This window comes from Odontesthes bonariensis, chromosome 23, assembly GCF_027942865.1.
Source record: "Odontesthes bonariensis isolate fOdoBon6 chromosome 23, fOdoBon6.hap1, whole genome shotgun sequence".
NCBI lineage: Eukaryota > Metazoa > Chordata > Actinopteri > Atheriniformes > Atherinopsidae > Odontesthes > Odontesthes bonariensis.
In genome coordinates, this window is record NC_134528.1 from 19040624 (window position 1) to 19064079 (window position 23456).

Genomic DNA, 23456 nt, shown 5'->3' on the forward strand with positions numbered 1-23456 from the left:
GTTGCAGGAACTGATGGTTTTCATTAATGTGTGAGACAATACTGTGACTGGGGCCAGCGTGATAGCTCAGCAAGCACGCGTCCACTGGCTTTGTTATTGCATATTTGTGCTGCAGCAGCAGGCTACACCCAACCCCAGACATTAATAACACCACCCCGCGTCAGGGACGCTCACTATACCAATGTCAGATATATAGCGAGACCATCTCAGTTATTTAATGCTGAAGGCATTGGAGTGTTTACACATAAAGTTTATCTTACTTTGTGTCTGAGCAGGCTTTCCCGAAGCTCTAAAAAGCAGATCACTTTACTAGTGAATGTCATCTGTTTCTGCCTGAGCTGCTGTTCCCCTTTTCTGTGCATGAGACCCAGACTCCTGCCAGAGAGTTGTGTTTTTTGGCAGGCGGCGGGGAATGACGTCGACAGGCGTGGTAATAACAATGAGAAGAGTCTCCAGACTACACACACTTTGTTAGGGGAGGGGGGGCCAAAAAAAAAAAAAAAAAAATTCAGGGTGCGGCCGTGAAAATATGTGATTATTGATTGAAACTTACACACCTGAGTCGGTTCAATCGAAACTTTCACTTGAACTGAAAGAGACGCGGCCGCAAATTGTGGCAGCGGAGTTTCCTGTGAGTCGGGCAGCACGCACAGAGAATCCGAGCAGTACAGTACATAGGAAATGACTCATAGGAGTTGAACTGTTTAGCGTGGGTGTGTGCGCTGTTAAAACAAGGCGCAGACTCCTCCGTATGACTCACTCTGATGCTCGCTTTTCCATGCTGAAAACCAGCGCGGATTGTTAATCAGATGAACTTTCGGGAATTGTGTTGCAGACAGCGAGCAGCTTTCCACCCGCAAACACCATGGCTTCAGCTTCCCTCTGCGCACTGTGCGGATTTATTATAGCGGCCGTGACCAGTCTCCACGGTGTGAGCGCGCAGAAAAGTGAGTAAAATAACTTTTGTCACAAAGAATTGTCTTTCACAAAGACCAAAGGCAACAACTTGATTAAGCTTCTAGGCTATTCTTTTCTTCCTGCTCTAAAGTTTGATTCACACAATTGATGCTTTGTTTTCTGTGAACATGGATCAGAGTCTGGAAGTCTCCGTCTCCTTTTAATGGAGCCAGATAGCGGGTCTGCTTACAGAGCCGCTTCCTTTACCAGCTGCATTTCTCACCGGTTCCGCATTCCAATCGCCTTATTTCACCCCATCCATCCGTGCTCCTCGGTGAGAAGGACAGGCCACATGGAAAGGGAGCCCGGCCTGTGTCCATTTTGCACAAAGACACGTTTTCAGTATCTCTTATTGACCAAAAGAAGGTGGATTTGACTGTTTTACTTAGCCTAAAGTCTGGGTTTACTCCCAGTGGAGGTACTCCACACTCAGCCTGCTTTGTAACATCTTGAATAATGAATCAGGTTAGGGACGTTTCCTCTGGCAATGAAGTTACCAAAAGCTTTTTAAACAAAGTGGAAACAAAATCTGTTCCAGCCACGATTTATTCGTGTGAAACCATCTACCATCTACATCTGGACATCAGCTGTTGCTACACCCACCTCCTTCCAGTTCGTGACAAAATACAGCACCCCACACCCAAAAACACCCTTTGTCAGACTAGGTGCCGTGACGATTTTCAGAAAGACACACTGAAAAGATCTAAAGGGAGTTAAAAACAAATACCCACCATAAATGTGCGAAGGTGCAGTTACTCCAAGAAATAAAACATTTACAAAAACCCTGGTGAATCTCAAAACCTTTAGATTAGCTCAGTTTCATCAGCAGCCTTGGGCTGTGTGGTGAAATCAACTAAAGTTGCCTCTCAGGTTTGGGTTTGAACAGAGATCAAACATCAGTCGTGGTTCACTTCCTTCAAGTGACTTTTTGAACCCTGCAGCTGCAATCCATTCAGATGATTAAGGGCTCAAATAATCAGATCTGCTTACAAGAACTGTGACACATTTTCATAGTGACCATGGCTTTAAAATGAGTCAGACCAGCTCCGCTGTGGCTGTGGAGGATGAGGAGTCTCTGAGGGACTGAGCATGCGGCTGTAATATAAGCAGTTAGAGGTCAAAATGCCTCAAACATGACTTTTTGAGCAGGTGGCTTTTGGCCACAGCTGGTTTAACAATGAACCATACTAAGGAGATGACACTGTGCTCTTATTTATTTTGTTCTGGGTTTTGAATTCAGATTTCTTCTGGGTTTAAGGTACGAGACAAATTAGGTTAATCCAAGATATTTCAAGAGTAAAGTTCAGAAGATCGCTTAGCTTTTTGTGAGCTTGGCACAATGTAATGACGCATCTTCATAAAGTTTTTGGAATTTCCAAGAGACAAAGCACTGAAGTCCATTTTCGTTCTTAGCTCCTGTGATGGCCAAAGAAAGAAAAAATAACCCGGCTGTCTTTAGGTTTGCTTTGTTGTTTTTTTTTCTTTTTCAACCATTAATTTTTCATTCTAACCATATTTTTCTAAACACTTGTAGGCTGCCCCCTTGGGGAGAACAATCCAAAATGCAGAAGTCGAGATTTAGAGACTTTATGCAGGTTGCCAAGTAGGGAATCCCAACTCCTTTCTCTGATCCTAGATCAGAAATTCCAACTTCTCAGTTGCCACTGGATGCAAGAGTCCCTCTTGAACAGCTAAATATGTTTAAGCTTGTACAATGTGGGGACTTTCTGTGACATTTTTTGCACGAGGTGAAACTTTAAGAGAAAAACCAACTGAGGCTAAGATTAGCGAACCCCGACCGCCTCACAGTAACGTCATCAGGGATATTTTCTCAAATTTCGCTGCGCTTCATCTAAAGCCACGCACATTTTGCAGGACAGCTGTTTCAAAAGCTGGGAATTGCATCTCTCAAGAAGCAGACGGGAATGGACTGTGCTTTTAATTTTGATTCGGGAGAAAACAACTGTTTTAATACTCCATCATGCCATCAGTTTTTAGAAGCCCAGCATAGTAAAATTGTAATTCATGTGCTTCCCTCTCTTAGTATGCTATTATTAAGGGTTGGTTCAGTCAGATATTAAGTAAGTACAGCCAGTTCTGCTGACAGAGATGCTGAAGATGAGAAAAATAAAAAAAAATAGTAGCATGATGGAGAGCTGTGAGAGTGACCAAAGTGACCACTGGCAACTGAGACTTTAAATAAACTAATATTACAAATCTGTTTCCTTTCAAGAGTTGTTGTTGAATCATATGATTTCAGTATGTCACCATTAATTCTGAAACTGAACTTGTTTCTCTAGCAGTTAGCTGTATTTACTTTCCATTGATATACAGCCCAGTCACACCAGAGAACATGTGCAACATATATATCTATTAACATCTGGTCCTAATCATTCTTAGGTGAGCGCACAGAAAGGAATTACGGGAGAAAGGGAAAGTAGAAAAGTCTAAGGAGTGTGGAAGACGGTTATGCAGGACAAGTCTCCAACTTGTGGATTCGCACCGTCTGCCACCCCATCCCCAGCGTCCTCTTTTTGGCCAAATGGGAGATTTGGAAAGCGGACGTCATCATGATGAAGTTAAACCTTGGCGTGTCAACATTTAGTGTTAATCAAATCGGTTTTTAAGCTGCAGCCATGTAGGAAAATAATGAGAGCATTTTTGAGCCTTCATTTAGAATCTTCAACGTTTTGTGCTGTGGAACGATGTAGCTACTTCACGTTTTCTTATGAGATTGGGTTGATTATTTGAACCTCTTGAACTGGTAACTTAAGAAACGTATGACAAAAATGTGTGAAATGTAGTACAGAACACACTGTTCCATTGGTTTTGAGAATATATATTTTTTTCCAGAATTTGCTGATAATACTTAGTACTGTTACATATTTGAAAGGTTATGAATGCAGGCCTTTTATACTGTATTACGTTGCTCTGAGTTCAGTGATCTGAATACCTCATCATCCACCACTGCATGTCACTGCTGCACCGCTCCATACACGCTGCAATACAAAAGACTGAAAAGATTTCAGGAAGTATTTAACTTTTTTTTTTACTTAACATTAAGTTAAGTGTTTTAATCAAATGGTTAAATTTTTCTGCAACCCTGTCACATCTAGTGTAATTTATAGTGTCGTCTCTAAGAACTTTGTGTCCTGGCGCTGCTTTGAAGGGTCGTTTTTTTTTTTTTTTTTTTTTTTTCCCGGCTCCTCAGCTTGATGTCACAATATTCGCTTCGTGGCTTTGTTGATGTTGAAGCAGCTGCAGTTTCCCACACAGTCATTTTACTAGCTCGGTTTACGTCAGACCCGTCTAGTTTTGGTATTACTCTCAGAGATGATTAAAACTTGTGTATTTGATCGTAAAATTGACCACAATGAATGACTCATTTCAGGCTTGCTGTAGTTCCTTGTTATCATGGTAGACAAGAAACAGGTTGTCCATGCAAATTCAAGTGTGACACTGAAAAGGAAGAAAGACTATCATCACTTTATCTATCCAATGTCGCTCAACTGTTTCCTTGTGACATTACCTGTAATGCTGTCGTATGTGTTATTATGTCAGTCATTGTAATAGACTCACATTGTGTTGTGATATTGTTTTTCAGAGGTAGTTATATCTACTGTCTTATGTAAGAGAAGCTCTCTGCACACACAGTGCCATTTAACCCAAGCCAGGATGCAGTGGAAACCGTGCTTTATTAACAGGCTAAAATGACTGTTTGTTGGCGTCCACTCACATCTGTGCACATCATCTGGGAACTGCACAGCGTTGATAGTTAAGCTGCCAGGCTGCCATAAAAGACACGAAGCTTTCCATTGAATTCCACAGACGTAGGCATTTTCTGTCCTTGTAGCAGAAACATTTATTCACTGGAACTCTCAAATGTGCAGCACAACAGTTCAAAGGAAGAGACTTGTGAAAACACATCCTGCTGTTCGCACACAGCCTGCCGGTCCATGAACCCATCATGACTGACGTATTCTCTGTATCAGTGGTTTCATTCAGAGGAATTTCCCCAATTTCATTTTATATGAAGACAAAGTTCATCTCGTGTCATGGCCAGGTCACAACTCTCACTGTTTGAGGTGATCCAAACCGAATCTTCTCTGCAAGTGACTGCTGGGTGTTTGATTTTATTTCAATACAGGCGAACGGATGTTCGATGGGTTTCTATTTACATAAAAACATAACTGTGAACAAGACATCGTGGTGTTTCTTACAGTGTTTTGTATTTTATAAATCCTAAAAAAATGCTTTTGTACACTGACAAATGCATGATTACAAACAACAAGAAAGAAAATGCATAATCCCACAAAGTAAGTCAAGTGAAAAATAACAGGTCCCACTCACCGCCTCGCTTACGGCTCAGATGATCAATCCTGTCTATTCCACTGTCATCTGGTATCTGGTTAGCAAATATTTCAAAACACAGCAACAAAAAAAAAAAAAAATAAGAACACAATGTTCTAAACTTACCAACAGACCAGGTCACGCTCTACTTCTCAGGGACAAGAAATATTGGTCCTACTTTTTACACTAAATGTTTTTGTGTTGTTTAAGACCTCGTTCTGATTCCTGTGTTTTTCATTATCCCTTTTTCATTCCATTTCATTTGGTATATCCTCCACTGTGGGATTTGGACACACAGTTGCAGTGCTCTTGTGAAAGACATCTGAAATTCCTACTAAAACGAAGCTGCTTCTGTGTGTGTGCAGGTCAGTGCGGCCGCTCAGAGTTTTGGAACTCGGATTTGGATGTTTGTGTGCCCTGCGCGTCGTGCAAGCAGTACCCAAAGACCCCGTCATGCAACACATGTGAGACTCCACGGCTTATACACAGTTACTGCGGTTTGCTTCTCTGTTTGTGTTTCTGGTGTATTACAGTTCAGAACACTTCTTCAAAACAAGTTGTCAATAAAATATATAAACGGTAATGCCCCTACTGTGGAAAAAAAAAGATGGTAGCAACTAATTATATTTTCAGTTTCCACAATATGAACCAAAATTGTTAATTTCTTCTGTCATTTTCGTATCCTGTATGTAGTATACAGTTTGTTTTTTGTTTTACTCAAAATAATTTCAGGCTGCATTGATCAGATCAGAGTTTTAGCTCAGTGACATGACAGTTATAGCTACTAACACGCAGGCACTACTTTCAGGTATAACTAATCAATCCACTGGCGTCCTGTCCTCCATCTGACACTGCATGTCATTTTCTATTGAACAGGTAAATCTGTGGAGGAGACGTCTGATGTGTGGAAACTTGCAGCCATCACCAGCTTTTCTGTGCTGGCTGTTGTTCTGGTCGGTGCTGCACTGATCATCGGGGTCATGGTGCATCGACGCAAGTCACATAAACGACCTCTACGTGGTAAGATTCCTGAGAAAAATGTAGCTTTTGCGAAGCCAAACTGTATATGGAGTATTACATCTGTGTAAAGTAATACAAAATTTCCTTTTTTTTTTTTTCTTTTTTTTTTTCATTGAACTTGAATTTGTTTTTGTTTTGCTTTAAAAGAAAGTTGACTTAAAATATAACTAGTCTAATAGAACCTTAGTCATGTTGCATTCAAGGCCAACAAGGATAAAAAGAAAAGAGAAATAGGATCACTCTAAGGTTAGGTTATCTTCCAAAAAAATCTTTTAGTGTCTCTAGTATTAAGCAACTGACAATTCGCCAGGGGTGTTTTCTTTTCCCTTGTTCTGAGAGACAACAAGGCCTGTTTCACATGACACAGCAGGAGAAGCACAGGGGTAAATAATTACAATATCGATGGCTGAATTCCATTCATCTGTGCTGCCAGGCTCTTGGTATTGTGTACATGAATAATAGAGTCATCAGTGCTGTTATTGGGAACACCTGTGCACATGATTTCCTGTCTTGATTTATTACAGAACCCATTGAAGAGACCGCAGGGCCACTTTATCAAGCTTAAACAGTTGAGTAAGTATCTTTTTACTTTGTCGTAAACAGCATATGTGTGACCAACATGTGATTTCTAATCAAAGCCTGAATAACAACCTTTCATGGCAAAAGAGTCTGTCTGACTCCAATCAGACTGTGGGCAATAGTCTGCAAATGAGACATGCCAACCTGCTGTGTCAGACTGTTTTAGTGTGAGGTGTTGTCTTTCTTTGCCATGGTAGCTACATTCTTACAAAATATTTCTGATTAAAACATAAAGAAAAATCTCGTGCGGAGAATCATGAACAAGATATTATTTTTATTTGTGGTTTTGACAAAGGACTGCAAGTCCATGTCTTGTTTGTTACAAAATGTGAACTGTGCATAGTTTAACATGATGTGACAAAGAGAACTGAATCACTGTCATGGCCTCCACAGCCTCATCATCCTCTGGAAAGGGAAGTGACAGAAGCAAGGAGCCAGACAGAAGAGCCTCTGGACGATGAACTGTGTACCTTAACTCTACGGTGTACCTTGGCCAGAATTGGACTATTTTAATTTATTAGACTGTTAGGTGTAGAGATATGCTCAGTTCTCCAGCTCAGTGTAGATCTACTGGTGATCACAGGACTTGCAAAGAGCAACATCTTCACCTCTGTAGGAATAGCAACATTATACATACTTCAGGATTTGTGTGCCTTTATATTCCATTTAATTGAGATTCCACTCTGGAGGACCTTTGTGGGTTTACAGATGTCCAACTCTAGATAAATCTACACACCATGCTCATGTAATATATCGTGCTGTTTACCAGCTGGACCCCAGTGAATGTAACACGGCTCAGGCTGCCAGCCGGGCTGCAGTTTGATCCTGTGCTAATCAGCAGGCCTAAACGGAGTCTATCTGCTCCTCATTAACCACAACAGCAGCCTCTAAAAGTACAAGTTAGTGAGATATATTGTTTGGCACATTAAGGCCATTTGAATGTAGCTACTTTTAGGTGAAATGTATGCTAGACTTCGTCCCTGCCAGTACGTCCACGTACCTGTTCTTTTAGCAGCCTGATGCAGTGATGAAGCTGTAGATTAAGGGAACAAACTGTACTCATGCACTGTTACTGCGTCTCCTGAGACCAACACAGATCCTGTTTTTCGGGTCATTCCATTTTTGTCACGTCTGATGTTACAAAGTTTTAGATGAGATGGAGTTTTGTCAGTTACAACCCAAGAATTCACATCACCGTCCCAGTACTTGTTGGACGGGATGCTTGAAACACTAGACATATGATCCCAAACTGCTAACATCTGGGACTGCTGCGAGGAATGTACTGTAGTGAAGAAAATGACCTACAGTGTTTTTGTTGGAGTTTCACAATTACAGGGCTTGGTAACCTTGACCTGTACAAACTCTCTCAGATCAGCCAGAAAGCCAAAAAAGGTATGTTTGTAATTGTGAAGATTTTCTTTTTTGTAATTTTGTAGCAACTGAGAGCAGCAAGAACCTTGTTGGACAGGGTTGTCGTCGTCCACTTTCTTTATACGTCTTCTATGAGATTATCACGCAGCATGGGATTCATGAGAAACCCTTGTGATATTTTATCACTGACAATGTTTCAGGTCATTTCTTCTGATCTGTCTGCTTGTGGGGAAAAATGCCTGCCCTCTGGCAGCAACATCATGGAATCATTTCGCATAGATACTTTTTTTTTTCTCTTCCCTTTTTCTTAAAAAGATGTTTATATTATTTATTTTTAAGCGTCTTGCAGTGTTGCTATGGACCAACTGCAAGAATAAAAGCACATTTTAAAAGGGACTCCAGTGAAGATGTTTGTGAAACTTCCACCAGGCCAGCCCTCAACGTTACTGAGCAATAACTAACATTTTCTGCTTCTTTCTCTTGCCTCTGATTTCATATACTGTACATGCACTGGCTTCCTTTACTTACTTTAAACTTATAAACTGCTTTGTGTAGCAAATGTATTTTCCCAATAAAATAGACAACTTTCATCCATGCTACAAGTGTTGTTAATCTGCAAATCACGTGTCCCTTAGCTTTTTATGTCTCTATATTAAAAAGGTTTTTCATAACTGGTGAGTGTGAACAAGAAACAAACACACTGTATTTTCCAAGTCTTTTAATGGAGTGACACTATACTTTGAATAATTTTCTTACATTCTAAACTAATTTCTAACAAAGAAGTAAAAATCTACACTTTGGAGTGACAAAATAGCTCTAGAAATATCAACTGAGTACGAGGCAGATATTGTTAAGCACTGAAAAAGCAATAAATTGGAACTTGTGGTAGATGCTTCCTTTATTACACAATATCTACTGTAATCCATCAGATCTTCCCTGCAGAAAAAGAATCTTGCTGCCAGTGTACAGTGATCGCAGGAACATTTTCATCCTGATTTACAATTTACAGAGCTCTGAAATTAAAAACACACTATTCCAGGCTGCGATGGTGGACAACGACAGAGGAGAGCCGACGTTAAGTGCCACAGGAGATGGGAACAGAATGTACAAAAGTAAGTACATCTGAAGTTTGAACTAAAATGTGCATGTGTTCTTTCCCATTTTCACAGGCTACCGTGGTCTACAAAAATGGGACAGTGAGGTAATCTAAATCGTGACCATTGATAGATACATACATGATAATAAATATTGTAACAAAATGGCACATTAATGCTAGCGGGTGAACACTAAATCTCATGCCACCGCGTTCAGAAACAATATCCTCACTTCACGCACTGAAATGACACTTTGATCATATTGCTTAAAAAGTGTACAACCCGCAAACCTGCTGTGGTGAATTATTGAGCAGCTAACTCAACAAACAATACACTGAATTATTATGGTCCTCCTGTCCTCCTCAGGCTACGTACATGTGCAAACAATAGAGAGGAGGAAACGGACTAAAGCAAGGATCCCAACACAGATGCTTCGTGCTTGCTATGTGGCTTTTGTAACTGCGAGTTTGGGTGATAACAGTGTATTTTCTGCAATGAAGCTGCATGAGGCAATAAGTAGCAGTTGTTAGGTAAGCAAGGCTTTCGAGGTATATTGTACTTCTGGCCAGGCCTCAACGCAAACAGACATGAAACGCAATGTATAAGGCATGAAAAACACGATTTAAGTTTGTTACGAGAACAAAGCCCATCTGTCCACTTTTGCTAGAGTTCTCATGTGGAGAAAAAAGAAGAAAAAACACTGAAAGACAAACAGGCACATCGGACAACTTGGGGACCACATAAAAAGGAAAAATGAACAAAGAAAAAAAGCTACGAATACGGTTCTGTTTAGTTTACATTAATACCTGCGAGTAACGGATCTGAGGTCACATACGTGTTTGTTTTCTTTTTCACATGGAGAAACTCTCAGGGAAAAGCACGGAAATGAATAAATCATCTCAGAGTCGTAAAATTAGAACTGCTTTGAGTTGTCAGTTTGTCACAGATTTGGAGATTGGAAAGGTTCCAAAAGTATTTCAGCATGTACTTTAAGTGGAGCTGCAGCTATATGCTGGAGTGACCCGAACACCAACTGGACTACAAAAGTGTCGAAATGGCACAAAAGAGAAAAATGCTCGGCTTAACTTAGAAAGTGACCGTCTACAATGTTTTACACATCAGGTGTGTTCCTTTTAAAGGTTTTTACCCTGAGTGCAGCTGACATTCCTGCCTGTTGTAACTGAGAACTAACGACGTACTAATGGACTAATGAGAAGGTTCGTAAAGGCTACAAGAGTTTTAGAGGACATTTTTTACAACATTCATAAAATGTTCCTCTGATAAAATGTGCACATAAAATCAACGCAAATAAATTATAGATACATCTTTTTTTTTTTTTTTTAAGCATACAGTGTCACTCAGAGTGAACTTGAATATTATCAGCACTACATCTATTTACTTAATAATCTGGTTTGAGTAACCCACTTTGCCACTGACCTTTGGACACAACCAGAGGTATTTGACTGAGAAATAACAGGCTTGCCTTACTGTATGTGAATTCCCAAAGGAGTCATTTAACACTGAATATATATAGTTTGTATATTTAGTTTCTTAAGGAACTTACAGAGGCACTGAACACAATAATAAATACCAAGAGTTAGCACAGTACTGTCTTAAAAAACATGTTAATTATTATCAGTGTTGATGTTCTTACGTGGACCTGGGATGGTGTTTTCTCCTCACTTTGGTTGGTAAGGCTTTTACAGAGCGATAAGCAGAGACTAATGTTTTCGGGACTCCTGCATATTTACAGAAAACATTTGAGGCCTTATTCAAAGTGGACCGATGACTCTGGAGATGTTACAGAGATGCTGCCGTCTCCTGCAGAGGTAAAACTGGAAGCCGGTACTGAAAAGTGCATTCCTCCAAAAGAACGTCTGTCAGGACCAAGGAGCACTTTCAGAAAAAAAAGTCAAGTTTTACAATTATTGATAGAGGGATAAATCACTTAAAATAGAGGATCACCTGCATGCTTTGGAGGACTACTTTATAGGAAAGACCCCATGTCCAGGTCCATGAATGCGTTAGCATCCAGACTAAAAGAGGAGTCGTAGATCTGGGTGGTGTTCTGATGCATTTTCTGATGGTGTCGCAGGTTGGACTTGCTGGAGAAGCTCTTGTCGCACAGCAGGCAGGCGAATGGCTTCTCTTTAGTGTGTATCCTCCGGTGACATATGAGCTGAGTGGACACACGGAACGCCTTTCCGCACTCCAGGCACTGGTAGCGCTTCGGCTCGGTGTGAATGCGTCGGTGGTTCTTGAGAGCCATCAGGTTGGTGAACTCTTTCTGGCAGACTGAGCAGAAGAAGGAGCCCGTCTTGTGGCTGTTCTTGTGGTTGAGGAGGGAGCCGGCGTGGCGGTAGGTGCGACCACAGTAGTCACAGACGTGGCTCTTCTCTTCGGTGACAGAAGTGTCGCTACTCCTCTGTGAATTAGAGATGCTTTCTGGAATGTGCGACAAAGGTGGTGGGACTTGGTTGGGCATCTCGCCTATTCCCATGGACTGATTTATTCCTGAGTCCCAGCAGACGTTGTTCTCTGCAGGTTCAGCCACACCTTGTTGATAGGGACCCTGACCCATGTGGTGCGTGTCATGGTGCTCCTGGTAACTGGCCACATCGGGAAAGCTCTGCTGGCAGAGGCTGCAGGTCACAGTTTGGTCCTTTGAGTGCACTTCCATGTGGCTCTGCAGGTGTGCAACCAGACAGAAGGTCTTGCCGCACTCGGGGCAGCAGTGACGCCTCATCTGGGAATGTATCTGCAGAGTGACAGGGTCGGGAAATGTCTGGAGACACAAGGTACAGTGGTGAAGGTTTTCAGAATGTGACTTCTTATGGTTGAGGAGGGAGCCAGCGTGGCGGTAGGAGCGTCCACACAGGTCACACCTGCAGTAAGAACATTCCAATATTTAATGCTGAATAATCAGTTCAAACCAGATCTGTAAAACTAACAGAAGACGACTTATAAAATGAAAAAAATCAAAACATTTCAGTGCTGGAAAAATAAACTAAACTGTTTTTTTCTGGTGAGATATATAATCCTGTTACTTAACTAGTGAAAACATATATCAGGCGCTTCTGAACTGCCATTTCTCTTTACGTATGTATAAAGCCAACAACATGCAGAAACTGCAGACATATATACAAGGAGTTTCTGAGGGAAAATCTGTGTTCAAAATTATGCTTCGTCAGCTTAATTAAACCAGGGAAGACATTTTCTAAACTATCCTTAAGATGACTGATAAAAAAGAACTTATTTCACAGCGACACTAACTTACATGAAGCATTTGTCTCCCCTCTCCGAGTGCTGGACTCCGAATCTTGTGCTGTTCTGACCTCTGCGGCAGCGGTGCCTCTTCAGGCCGGACCTGCCCTGGAAGCTCTTTCCACATGAAGGGCAGCTGAAGTGACTCAGCACCCGATTGTGGACCCTCTGGTGGTTGTGTAGGATGCTGGCGAGGCGGAAGGCCTTTCCACATGTGAGACACACATACTTTTTCTTCTGTGTGTGGATGCGTGTGTGATTGCGTAAAGCCATTGGGTTAGTGAAGGGCTTAGAACAGAAGGTGCAACTGAAGTGTCCTGTCTTGTGGGTATTTTTGTGATTCAACAGCGAGCCAGCATGGCGGTAGCTGCGATTACATATGTTGCATGTGAATGGCCGCTCCTCTTTACTTGGAGACGCATTTGACTGTGGATCCTTGCTGTCCGATGGTCCTTCACAGGTATGTGCTTCCAGATGTTCAACCGAGGGAAAGGCCTGCTTACATTCTTTGCACTTGAAGGCTCTAGATTTGAGTCCCCTCCTGCCTCCAGCCCCATCCTTTCTGAGGTCTGCACAGACATGAGCCAATAGTTGTTTCTTTCCTCTAAAGCCCTTTCCACAGTTTTGGCATAAGTGCTTTTTAAATGCAAAGTGGGTCCGCAAGTGGTTCTTCATGGCGAGCTGATTAGAGTAAGTGTTGTTGCAAATAGAACAGTAATATTCACCTGTCTTATGTGAGTTTCTGTGGTTGACCAGACTTCCTGCGTGGCGATATGTACGGCCACACTGGTCACATGCAAAAGGTCGTTGGTCGCTCGTGTCCTCCAATTTAACTGAGGTCTCCAATTTTGCTTTACCTGGCTTCTCCTCAGGCAGTCGCTTGCGGAGCCGAACTGAGGTAAGAGCTCGATTGGCATTCGAAGTTAGGGATGGCGTTCTTCCATCTGATTTGGTCCCATTCATTTGCATGAGTGCCTGAATCTGACTGTTGAGTTCCTGGATTTTGGCTTGATTCTCTTTGTGCCTTTTGAGGTGGATCAAGAGCTGCTTTTGAATTTTGAAGGCTTTCCCACACTCGTGGCAAGTATGCCTGGGAAAGGAGACAAAGTATATGGTTAAATCGACGATTGTAAAACTGGCAACACTCTACACATGTAAATTCACAATGGCCAAACACATTAGTAAGTATATAGGCAACATTGTTTTTTTTTGTTACACAAAATTTCAAGCATTAGCAAATTTTGAACATGCGTCTCAATGTAAGGAATTCCTGCTGGAACTAACCTCTTAATATCAAAGTGGGATCTCTGATGGTTTTTAAGGGCCAACAGGTTGTAGAAGCGTTTCTGGCAGATGAGACATCTGAACACGCCTGTTTTATGGGACTTTTTATGGTTGAGGAGGGAACCTGCATGCCTGTACGACCGCCCACACTGATCACACTTGTACTGACGATCCTCAACGTCAACAATTTCTCTGGCGAGACTCATCTTTTTATTCCGGACGACATTGTTGACTTTTATTTCCTCTTTACAGTGCGCTGTCTCATCTTTCCTCTCAACTGTGCAGCCATGGTTGTCAAGATGATTGTAGCTCGTGCAGAAGATGCCACAACTGCCACAGATTATCCGTGCTTCCTCTTTGCTTTCTTTGACGTCGTTGTTCATTGGCAAATGGCTTACGTTGTCTACCTGGTCCTTGTTGTGTAGAAGCTGATGAGTGATTAAATCCTGCCGATTGGCAAAACTTTCCCCACATGTACTACAGATCATCATCTCTTCTGGCTCTTCATCTTTCACTTCTTCATGGGAGGACATGGAAGGTGGCCCTGAGCTTGCAGGAGTACCATTGGACTGCGTGTGCCCTCGGAGGTGGCTCCTGAGAGCCCTCATACTGGTGTAGCTGTTGCCACATATAGAGCACTGATAAAGGTCACCATCATCATCCTCATCAGCATCATCCTCTTCTCTCCCAGCATTTAGCTGAGCACTGCTCACATTGTCAAGGAAGTTCTGTTCAAAGTAACTTTGGTTGTGGCTACCATTCGGGCCTTGGAACTCCCCATTTCTTTCTGCATTTCCAATAGTACAATGACCATTACTCGCCTGGAAGTCAAAGCTGTTGGTATATTCACTTCTAGTAGCCTCATTCTGCTGTAGCAACGGGCAACTGTGAGATTTTATCTCTGCAATATCTGCAAATGTCTCGCCGCAGTCTGCACACATGTGCCGCTGCATCAGGTGTTCATTGTGAGGTAGATTAGCAGTCATATCCTGGGAAAAGTCCTGATTAATCTGCCCCTGGTACAAAGCTCCATTGCTGTGGTCAGCTCCATTCTCCTGATCGATACCAAGCACCGTGTGGACGCCGTCTTCCTGCTCATTTTGGGAGGAGAAGCAGCCCTGCCGGTTGTTATCCAGAGTCAGAGGCTCTGGGGAGAGCCAGTCTCCCTCTGCGCTGAGACTGAAAGATGACGGCTGAGCTTTGTGCAGACGGAGGTGACTTTTGAGAGCGGCCAGGTGTGGGTAATTCTTTCTGCAAACGGAGCACTGGTAGGTCCCCAACTGATGTGACCTTTTGTGGTTAATGAGGCTCCCAGAGTGCCGATAGCTTTTACTGCAGATTTGACACTTGAAGGGGCGCTCATCAGAATCTACAGTTGAAGTTTCTTCAGTTTTCATAGCGCCGTTATTGTTTTGTGCAGGCATGAATGCGGTACTGTGTATGCTTGTGTCCATGGCTGGGGGCTCTGCCTGAGGGCTATTGGAAAACGATTTCTCATCTATACAGCAGTCCGAGAACACATGACCATTACTTGTAATCTTCTCCTGTGGCAGATCAAAGCTTAGGGGATTATCTATTGATGCCCCTGTAGGAAAACTGTTTATAGGAGATGAATAAAAATTTGACTCAGGCGAAGAAATACTGTTATCGTATGATGTATTTTGCTTCTCTGACAAAGAATCTTGAGGCCCAAATGATAGAGAAGAAGAGTTGTGCATTTGGATGTGTTCCTGGAACTCCTCATCGTTTGGGAAAAGTACCTGACACAAATGGCAAAAATTTACCAGAGCATCCTGGCTGTGAGGTGAGAACTGGTCCAGTGTCGTGCCTGCCTGAGACACACCTGTCAAACTGTGTTCTGTCTCATTTCTTGCCTTGTGAGTTCTCTGATGGCTGTAGAGGGCAGCCATGTTATTAAATAGTTTGAAACACACTGTGCACTCAAACGTTCCCACTTGGTGAGTCTTTTTGTGATTGGTCAGGCTTCGATGGTGTATGTATGATTTGTCACATAAATCACACCTAAATGGTCTATTTACTGCATCATCACAGGACTCAGATTGCGAATAACAAATCTCTTCCATCTTGTGCTCAGAAGGGCTATTTTCTGCAGTAATCTTAACATTCTCTGACTGCTCACTAAGTTGATGTGGCTGATCATTTTCTGTTTCTTGTGTGAAAAATTCCATGTCTATCTTTCTATATGACTCCTCTTTTGCTTTCCTGGCAAGATGAACCCTCTGATGCGTAGCCAGCTGAGATGCCAAACGAAAAGCTTTTCCACACTCTGCACAGGAGTACTTTTTCAATGAGGTGTGATTCCGGAGATGACTCTTCAGGGCTGAGGCATTAGAGTTTTCTTTCCCACATATGGTGCACTGAAAAGAACCCACCTCATGAGTCTTTTTGTGGTTAGTTAGACTGCCAGCATGTCTATAACCACGTCCACATTGTTCACATCTAAATTTGCGCTCTTCCTCTTGGTGATAATGAGCATCAATGTGTTCAAGCAGGCTGGGCATATTGGGACATACCAGGCCACATTGTTTGCAAGGGAAGCCTGTTGTCCTGCCAGGGTCTTGCACTGCCATTACAAGATAATAATTGACTTAAGTCCAGAGGATGCAAAGTTTGCAAATGTGCGAGATGGAAATGCATTAGATGCCTTTTCTATTCCATACAAAAAAGGAATCCAGTTGTTTACAGTAAGATCCAAGGAATGTCCAGGGAGGCAACGGCACAAAGGTTGTTGAGGAATGGTACCAAACAATTTGGCAAAAGCCGGCAAACTGAGCTGTTGATGACAGAGGAGATGCCTGTTAGTCAGTGTTGGGTAGGATCTACATATAACAGTCACTTCATCAGCCTACAAAATAAAAGCAAGTGTGATCTGTAAACATTTCTGAGAAAAATATGTAAAGTTACCGATCAAAATGTTGACAATTACATCTGAACATATCCTTCCTGCTGAAAAGCTTATACGAAGATAAGGATATGTGTTGCATCCTACTATCATTTATTGGTCATGAAAGTGACAAAATGGAATGCAACCCAGTTCAATGTAGATTTGCTTACAATGGGCTGTCTCTGCAAGCAGAAAAGTTCAATTTGTTAAGCAGAACTTGCGAGAACTTTTAAGTGTTGAGTTAGATAGAGTTTTATTGAGTGGTATGAGCACCTCTGACTGTCTGCCTATTAAATCAATGCACGTGACTTTGTGCAACTAAGCCCAACACATCTGGAAGTATCCAACAACACAAAGGCAGGTGGCCATGTCATTGGACAAGAACACCTTTCAGTGTTGGCAGTTCAATAAATATTTTCCACCTGATTTCAGAAAAAGGGCTCCAAGATTACCGTACACTGTAAAGCTTGTTCACTGGCAGTTAAAAATATAATCAACGTCGATATGCTTCACTATCAAACTGAGGAAACACAAACAGCCTGTAAAGGACTTTTCACCGATATTACCTGGTTTGGAAAATATATTTGGAAAGTAGTCAAATGTCATAAGTTAACAATAAATTAGTTCGCGTCTCTGTAATTTAATACATATTCAGAATTGACATCTCTGCAGTGGTAGGCTAACTGAACTAGCTATGTAAATAAACCAGGGAAGCAATGCTTCAAGGCTACAAATATATTGACAACGTATTTTTCCTTTTTCGAAATTATATAAAAAACGTCTCCATATAAACTTTTGGGCAAGAGCGTGCAAGTAGAAAGCAGTGAGCTTACGCTAGCGACCAGCTAGCATTGTTAAGGCTAGCTAAACAAACATTGCACCAAAAAGCAAGAAAGCAGAATCACAGCGTTAGCAAACACGTAAAATCCAATACCTGCAGCAGTACGATTCAATGTAAACTACAAAGATATTATTCTTCATTCATAATTTAAAATGAACATTTCTATATAAAGGAAAAGCCCCCTTTTTCAACCAATTGTCTTTTTTTCTTCCATCCCCATTTCCACATTGCTCTTGTTGCTAGGAAACAGGAAATGTGCACCTGCGAAATATTTCCCACGTAACAGTACCTACGCGCACTAAGGCTTTAGTTCCTCACGCCACGGACTGTTAAGCTTGGCATAACTAGTATCAAAACAAGCAGCTAAGATACGTACAAACAAATACAATCAAACAAAAAAGAAATCTAAAATGTTGATTTCTGCAAATCTTTTAAAGTAAATTATACTGGCTGCTTCAAACAGCTATGTTTGCTAGCTGACATTGTTAGCTCTGCCACCGCCTTATTTATATTCAAAATGAGCTGGAAACCATTATTAAAGCATGCCATACACGTATATTTTTTCAGAGACTTAATTTTTTTTACCTAGAATATCCCCATATATTTTATTATGTGTCATTTTTCATTAAACGCATTATATGGTTGCACACTTGGCTTGCTTAACGATAGCTGTCGTCATCATGGTCCTAGAGCCGTCCGAGACTTCGCAACCAGACAGCCACACTCATCGTGTCTCACAGTAAATGCGCTTGCTTTTAACGGTATTATCGACCCACTATTAATGTCCTGATTTTGGTAAGAATGACATACGTTTCTTTGATGTGCACGAAATGAAATTAGATGTAATATTAGCTTTATCCATAACCGTATGTCTATGCTCATGATGATGATGATGATGATGGCACTGTCGAGTGAATTGCCGCAGCCAGCGGTCCTAAAGCCAGCCATTTTGAGTTAGTAAAAATGTGTTGCACGTAAGCTACCACAAAGAAATACGTACATGGCGAATCTCGCTCTTCGCATCATCATCATGTTGACTTAAGATGATTGATCTTTGTCTCTAGTCGGGTACATGTCAGTGAGACGGGCACAATGATCTCTGACATTGCCTCGCCAACTTCCTCTGGCATGAAAGCGGTTAGCTTATTGTCCCTGAGGTCCTAATGCCAGCCATTTTGTGAATAAATGCATACCCTCATATTTCTTTGATTATGTGACTGAGCAATTTACATTTTTTCCCTGCTTCTTTATCAGCTACTGTCATTTGAAGAGCTGCAAAACACCCTTTTAACTATTAAAGGGATTTAGCATCCTGTCTGTGGAGAAATCTTGGTCTCATATCCTGTTTCTTTAGTTAATCTTGATTTTTTTATTTATTTTTTTATTATGATTATCACAAATGTTTTTTATTTTATCTTCTTGCAGTAGAAAAAAAAAGAAAAGAAAAGATGGCCTCTCCTCAGCCTGGCAGTCCACCGCTTGCAGAGCAGCACATCCCTCCTGTTCAGGATGAAGAGAGCCACGAAGAGGAGGAAGAAGTAGTGAAGGATCAGCCTGCGAAAAAACGTGGCAGGGGAAGGCCTCCGAAAGCCAAATGCCTCTTCAAATGCTCTACCTGTACCAATACTTTCAAGAGTCTGTCAGCTCTTCAGAGCCACAAGTTATCAGTGCATGCAAAGGAGCATCAGCAGCAACACGCGTGTTCTGAGTGTACCAAAACATTCTCAAGCAAGGCTCAACTCTCAAAGCACGAGCGCACGCATTCATCTCAGCGCCCCTTTCAGTGCCCAGATTGTCACAAGGCTTACAAGACATCCACAGAGCTACGCAACCATAGCCGCTCTCACACGGGGGAAAAACCTTTTGTATGCATAGAGTGCGGGAAGGCCTTCATGCAGGCTATATGCCTGAGGATCCACATGACGCAGCACAGTGGAGAGCGTCCTTACTCATGCCCTCAGTGCTCCAAGAGCTACCCCACGCTATCCAAACTGAAGGTGCATGAGCGCTCTCACACTGGAGAGAAGCCGTACTTCTGTGCTGAGTGCGGCAAGAGCTTTGCCGATCCCTCAGTGTTCCGAAAACACAGAAGGAACCACCAGGGCCATCGCCCGTATGCGTGTGACGAGTGTGGCAAAACATACACAGAGCTGAAGGACCTGAAAAACCACGAGCGCTCGCACACTGGAGAAAAGCCTTTTCTGTGCTCGGACTGTGGCAAAGCCTTCTCCCGCTCCTCCTCCCTGGCCTGCCATCAGCGTATTCACTCTCAGAATAAACCGTATCAGTGCGAGCAGTGTGGAAAAGGCTTCACTCAGCTGTCCTCCTACCAGTCTCATCTCCGCACTCACTCTGGTGAGAAGCCATTCCTCTGTCCACAGTGTGGCAAAATGTTTTCCGACCCCTCCAGTTTCCGGCGGCACCAGCGCGCTCACATGGGGTTCAAGCCGTATCCCTGTGATAAGTGTTCCAAGCGATTCCGGCAGCCGGCTGATCTCGCCGTGCACGAACGTGTTCACTCTGGAGAACGGCCGTACAAATGCCAGAGCTGTGACAAGGCCTTTGTAGCATCCTGGGATCTGCGGCGCCACATGCTTGTCCACACAGGTTTAAGGCCCTTCTCGTGCACGGAGTGCGACAAGTCGTTTGCTGAGCGCTCCAGCCTCAACAAACACCGGCGTGTGCACTCTGGAGAGAGGCCTTTCAAATGTGAGGAGTGCTTGAAGTCATTTGTGGTGTCCTCCAGCTTGCGCAAACATGAAAGAACTCACCTTGCTGATCAGTCTGAGCAGCAGCAGCAGCAGCAGCAGCAGCAGCAGCAACAGCAACAACAACAACAACAACAACAACAACAGCAAGACACCGAGGCTGCATCCGCCTCCGGCTTCACTGCCCACACAACTCTCCCTCAGTTCTCCTGTACTCACTGTGATGCTACATTTGGTACCTGGGATGAAGTTCAAGCCCACGAAAATCTTCATTCCATTGACTCAACTCCTTCCGTTACTAAAATTGTGCCACTGGGTTCGCATGTCTGCGAAACCTGCAATGCAGAGTTTGCACAGCTGGCCGACTTGCAGGAGCACGAGAAGCAGCATCCGAAGCTGAGGCCACACGTGTGCAACAGCTGCGGCAAAGGCTTCCTGAACAAATCTGGGCTGCGTAAGCATCAGAAGATCCACTCCACCACCAAACCTCACAGCTGCCCGCACTGTGGCAAAGCCTTTCTGTTTGCCGCCTACCTTCGCAAGCACTTACGGACTCATGCAGACGCCGCACCAACTGCGGCACAACTCGGTGACATAAGCATCATTCACACAGACCCACTGCCCTCTCCTCCACCTGCCAGCCAGGTGTCTGCCTCCACTGTGGAACCCAGCACCATAGCTCTGACAGTTCCAGTGACCGTGCCGGTGACTGCTTTTCACACTCTTCCAGAGTATTTGGTTAAAGAAGAGGGACTTTAAATGTTTTTTTTGTTTGTTTTTTTAAATAAACGTGTTGGAATTTTAATTCCACATATATTAAGGCAATGGCCTTTTATCATTTTAGATGATGGATGGGTCTGATTTTAAAAAAGAGGGGAAAAAAAGTGTTTTATTAAAAAAAAAAAAAAAAAAAAACTTTGCTCAAAGTATTTGTATTGCCATGTAATTTGAGAGTCATCGTTTAAACTGTGCTATAAACCCCTCAATAAGATCTTATTTTAACTGTTGTATTCACTTTATAACAATGCTGTAATCACACAATTTATTCTGCTCACAGTAAAATGATCAATAAAACCAATACCTGTAATTTCAGGTAAGCAACTTTTTTTTTTTTTTTTTTTACAAACGGCTGTAATCTGAAATGTATTGTTCTTTTTTTAGTGCTGGAGCAAACGATTTGTACCTCTAATACTGTTTGATTATTTTACAAGTTATTTGGATGAGATGAGGTCAGTGTCATTCCAGCCTATTCACAGAAATGACTATTTTATACCAATAAACCCATGTGTTCGCCTGTTTTAAAAAAAATCCCTTTTCATGCTGTATTTCTTATGCAGTAGCATTTTGTTTGTGTGTGTGTAGGGAGATGTTAGCACAAAAATAGAGCAACACCATGTCAGCAAAGCATTTGGTGAGAAACTGCCACACATACACTTATGAGAGCGCCATTTCGTGAACCCGTAAAAGAGTGGCTGTGCATCTAGAGTTGATTATTTCCATTAGCGAGCTGAAACTCGTAAAGGTAAGCTCTCATACGCTCTACGTTTGCCTGCCATTAAGGGCAGTTTTAACTGCAAATGCATTAAGATGGATGCATACAAACAGCTGTGCAGATTTCCTGTGACATCTTTGAAGGGGAAAAAAAAAAAATTGACATTTTGTTGCTGAAGTTTTTTATGCCGCTTCTTATTTAAGAGTCGTGTATACTGTCGTGATTTCCTTTAGTGAATAAGAGAGAAGTTGGATAAAAAGATTATTTAATTGTTTCTTGTAAATAATTTCTGTTTTGTACATTTATGTGTAAAAAAAAAAAAGACCCATTTAAAGATGACCCTCTAAATCTGAGTGTTTTCTGTAAAACTTAAACCTGTTCACCAAGACTTTGTATTCCTCACCCTCTGATCTTAGAGGCTAAACCTTTAGCTTTAATTGTAAATTGGCAGCTTTATCCTTATGTTGAGCAATATTTGAAAACATTTTGACAATGGTGCGTCTTGAAAATGCTGAGGCAATATTTGCAGAGTTCCAGGCGTCGGGGGGAGGCGTCTAGTTAAAAATCAGAAAACTCTTAATGCAAACATTACACCATCTGTTTAAAAAAAAAAAAAAAAACACTTTCTATTTCCCATCATGCCCTCTCCCTGCTGGGTTATCATAAAAAGGGAAGAAAGGCTTTGGTGTCAAAACATACGTGAGGGACTTATAGGTGACCCCCCCCCCCCCTCAATCCTACAATCCTAGTAAAAGTTACAATGGCAGCCTTAGTAACAGGTCTCATCCCCATCATGAGAACAGCGGAGGATGCCACCACCAACTCAAGTGCCGTTCCCTGTGGTTTGGCTTCCTGTGCATTTGGCTTGTTATCGTCTTCCCTGCTCAGCTGCCTTTCACCAAACTGGATTCTGACTTCACATGCAATGGCACAAGAGACATCATCTGCACCAATAAACTGCTTTTATAAACAGTTCCACAAACCCATGATAATAGCCTGGAACTTCATCTTCGTCCTGGTTATCATCTCTGTCCTGCTCACTGAGCTTTTCACCTCACACCTTTGGTCAATAACCCTAAAAAGACGCTCCCAGTTGAAGGCAGATGTGGAAATGGAGGTTCGGGAGAAAGGGGAAGCTCAGGCTGTGGCTCCAGACCCAATAGAGAAGATGTTTATAGATCTCCACAAAGACAGGGGCGTGGTCGGCGTCTACCTGCTCAGCATTATTCTGCGTATTCTGCTTGAAGGCTGGTTTGTGTTTGTTTTACTTTACTGGAACCTGCCAGCCCTGAGCGACGCTTCATATGAAAGCACACAATATGTGCTCAGAGGTACATATCTGTGTTGTGAGGCCCGCCCCAGAGAAACAAATGTTTATTTATGCTTTGGCCTCTATCTCAGGTGTGATTATTGTGTGTTCAGTCCTATTTTGTATGTACTCAGTTATTCATTACATTTGCAACTTTTAAGAGTTTACTTTGTTTTCTACATTGCAGATTTTGTTTTAGACTTATGGAGGTGCCCATTTAATGAATCAGTAAATCCACATTATTTATGTATGTAAACTATATACAACAATAGCACACAGGTC

General features: G+C 42.3%; 4 protein-coding genes across 5 annotated transcripts; 3 read left to right on the forward strand and 1 right to left on the reverse strand.

The window, feature by feature from the left end:
* The first annotated feature begins 537 nt into the window (after positions 1-537).
* LOC142373454 (tumor necrosis factor receptor superfamily member 12A) lies at positions 538-8867 on the forward strand. The gene is made up of 5 exons (XM_075456708.1): positions 538-947; positions 5673-5771; positions 6184-6327; positions 6852-6900; positions 7300-8867. Exons 1-4 carry the CDS (start codon positions 866-868, stop codon positions 6890-6892), a joined length of 366 nt encoding a protein of 121 aa, XP_075312823.1. The 5' UTR covers positions 538-865; the 3' UTR covers positions 6893-6900; positions 7300-8867.
* Positions 8868-8985: 118 nt separating this feature from the next.
* On the reverse strand, positions 8986-18788 carry znf646 (zinc finger protein 646). Of its 2 annotated transcripts, none has more exons than XM_075456706.1 (4): positions 18666-18788; positions 13920-16713; positions 12649-13725; positions 8986-12256 (listed from the first exon to the last, which is right to left on the reverse strand). In XM_075456706.1, the coding sequence occupies exons 2-4, from the start codon at positions 16508-16510 to the stop codon at positions 11359-11361; spliced, it is 4566 nt and encodes a 1521-aa protein (XP_075312821.1). In that variant the 5' UTR covers positions 16511-16713; positions 18666-18788; the 3' UTR covers positions 8986-11358. The 2 variants fall into 2 exon arrangements, with proteins under 2 accessions (XP_075312821.1, XP_075312820.1); XM_075456705.1 differs by lacking the exon at positions 18666-18788 and adding an exon at positions 17759-17937.
* On the forward strand, positions 18361-22105 carry znf668 (zinc finger protein 668). The gene is made up of 2 exons (XM_075456707.1): positions 18361-18460; positions 19091-22105. Exon 2 carries the CDS (start codon positions 19114-19116, stop codon positions 21130-21132), a length of 2019 nt encoding a protein of 672 aa, XP_075312822.1. The 5' UTR covers positions 18361-18460; positions 19091-19113; the 3' UTR covers positions 21133-22105.
* Positions 22106-22625: 520 nt separating this feature from the next.
* gjz1 (gap junction protein zeta 1) lies at positions 22626-23454 on the forward strand. The gene is given in 4 exon segments (XM_075457562.1): positions 22626-22686; positions 22689-22819; positions 22821-23182; positions 23184-23454. Coding segments are annotated over 4 exon segments (705 nt in total). The 3' UTR covers positions 23335-23454.
* The last annotated feature ends 2 nt before the right edge of the window (positions 23455-23456 follow it).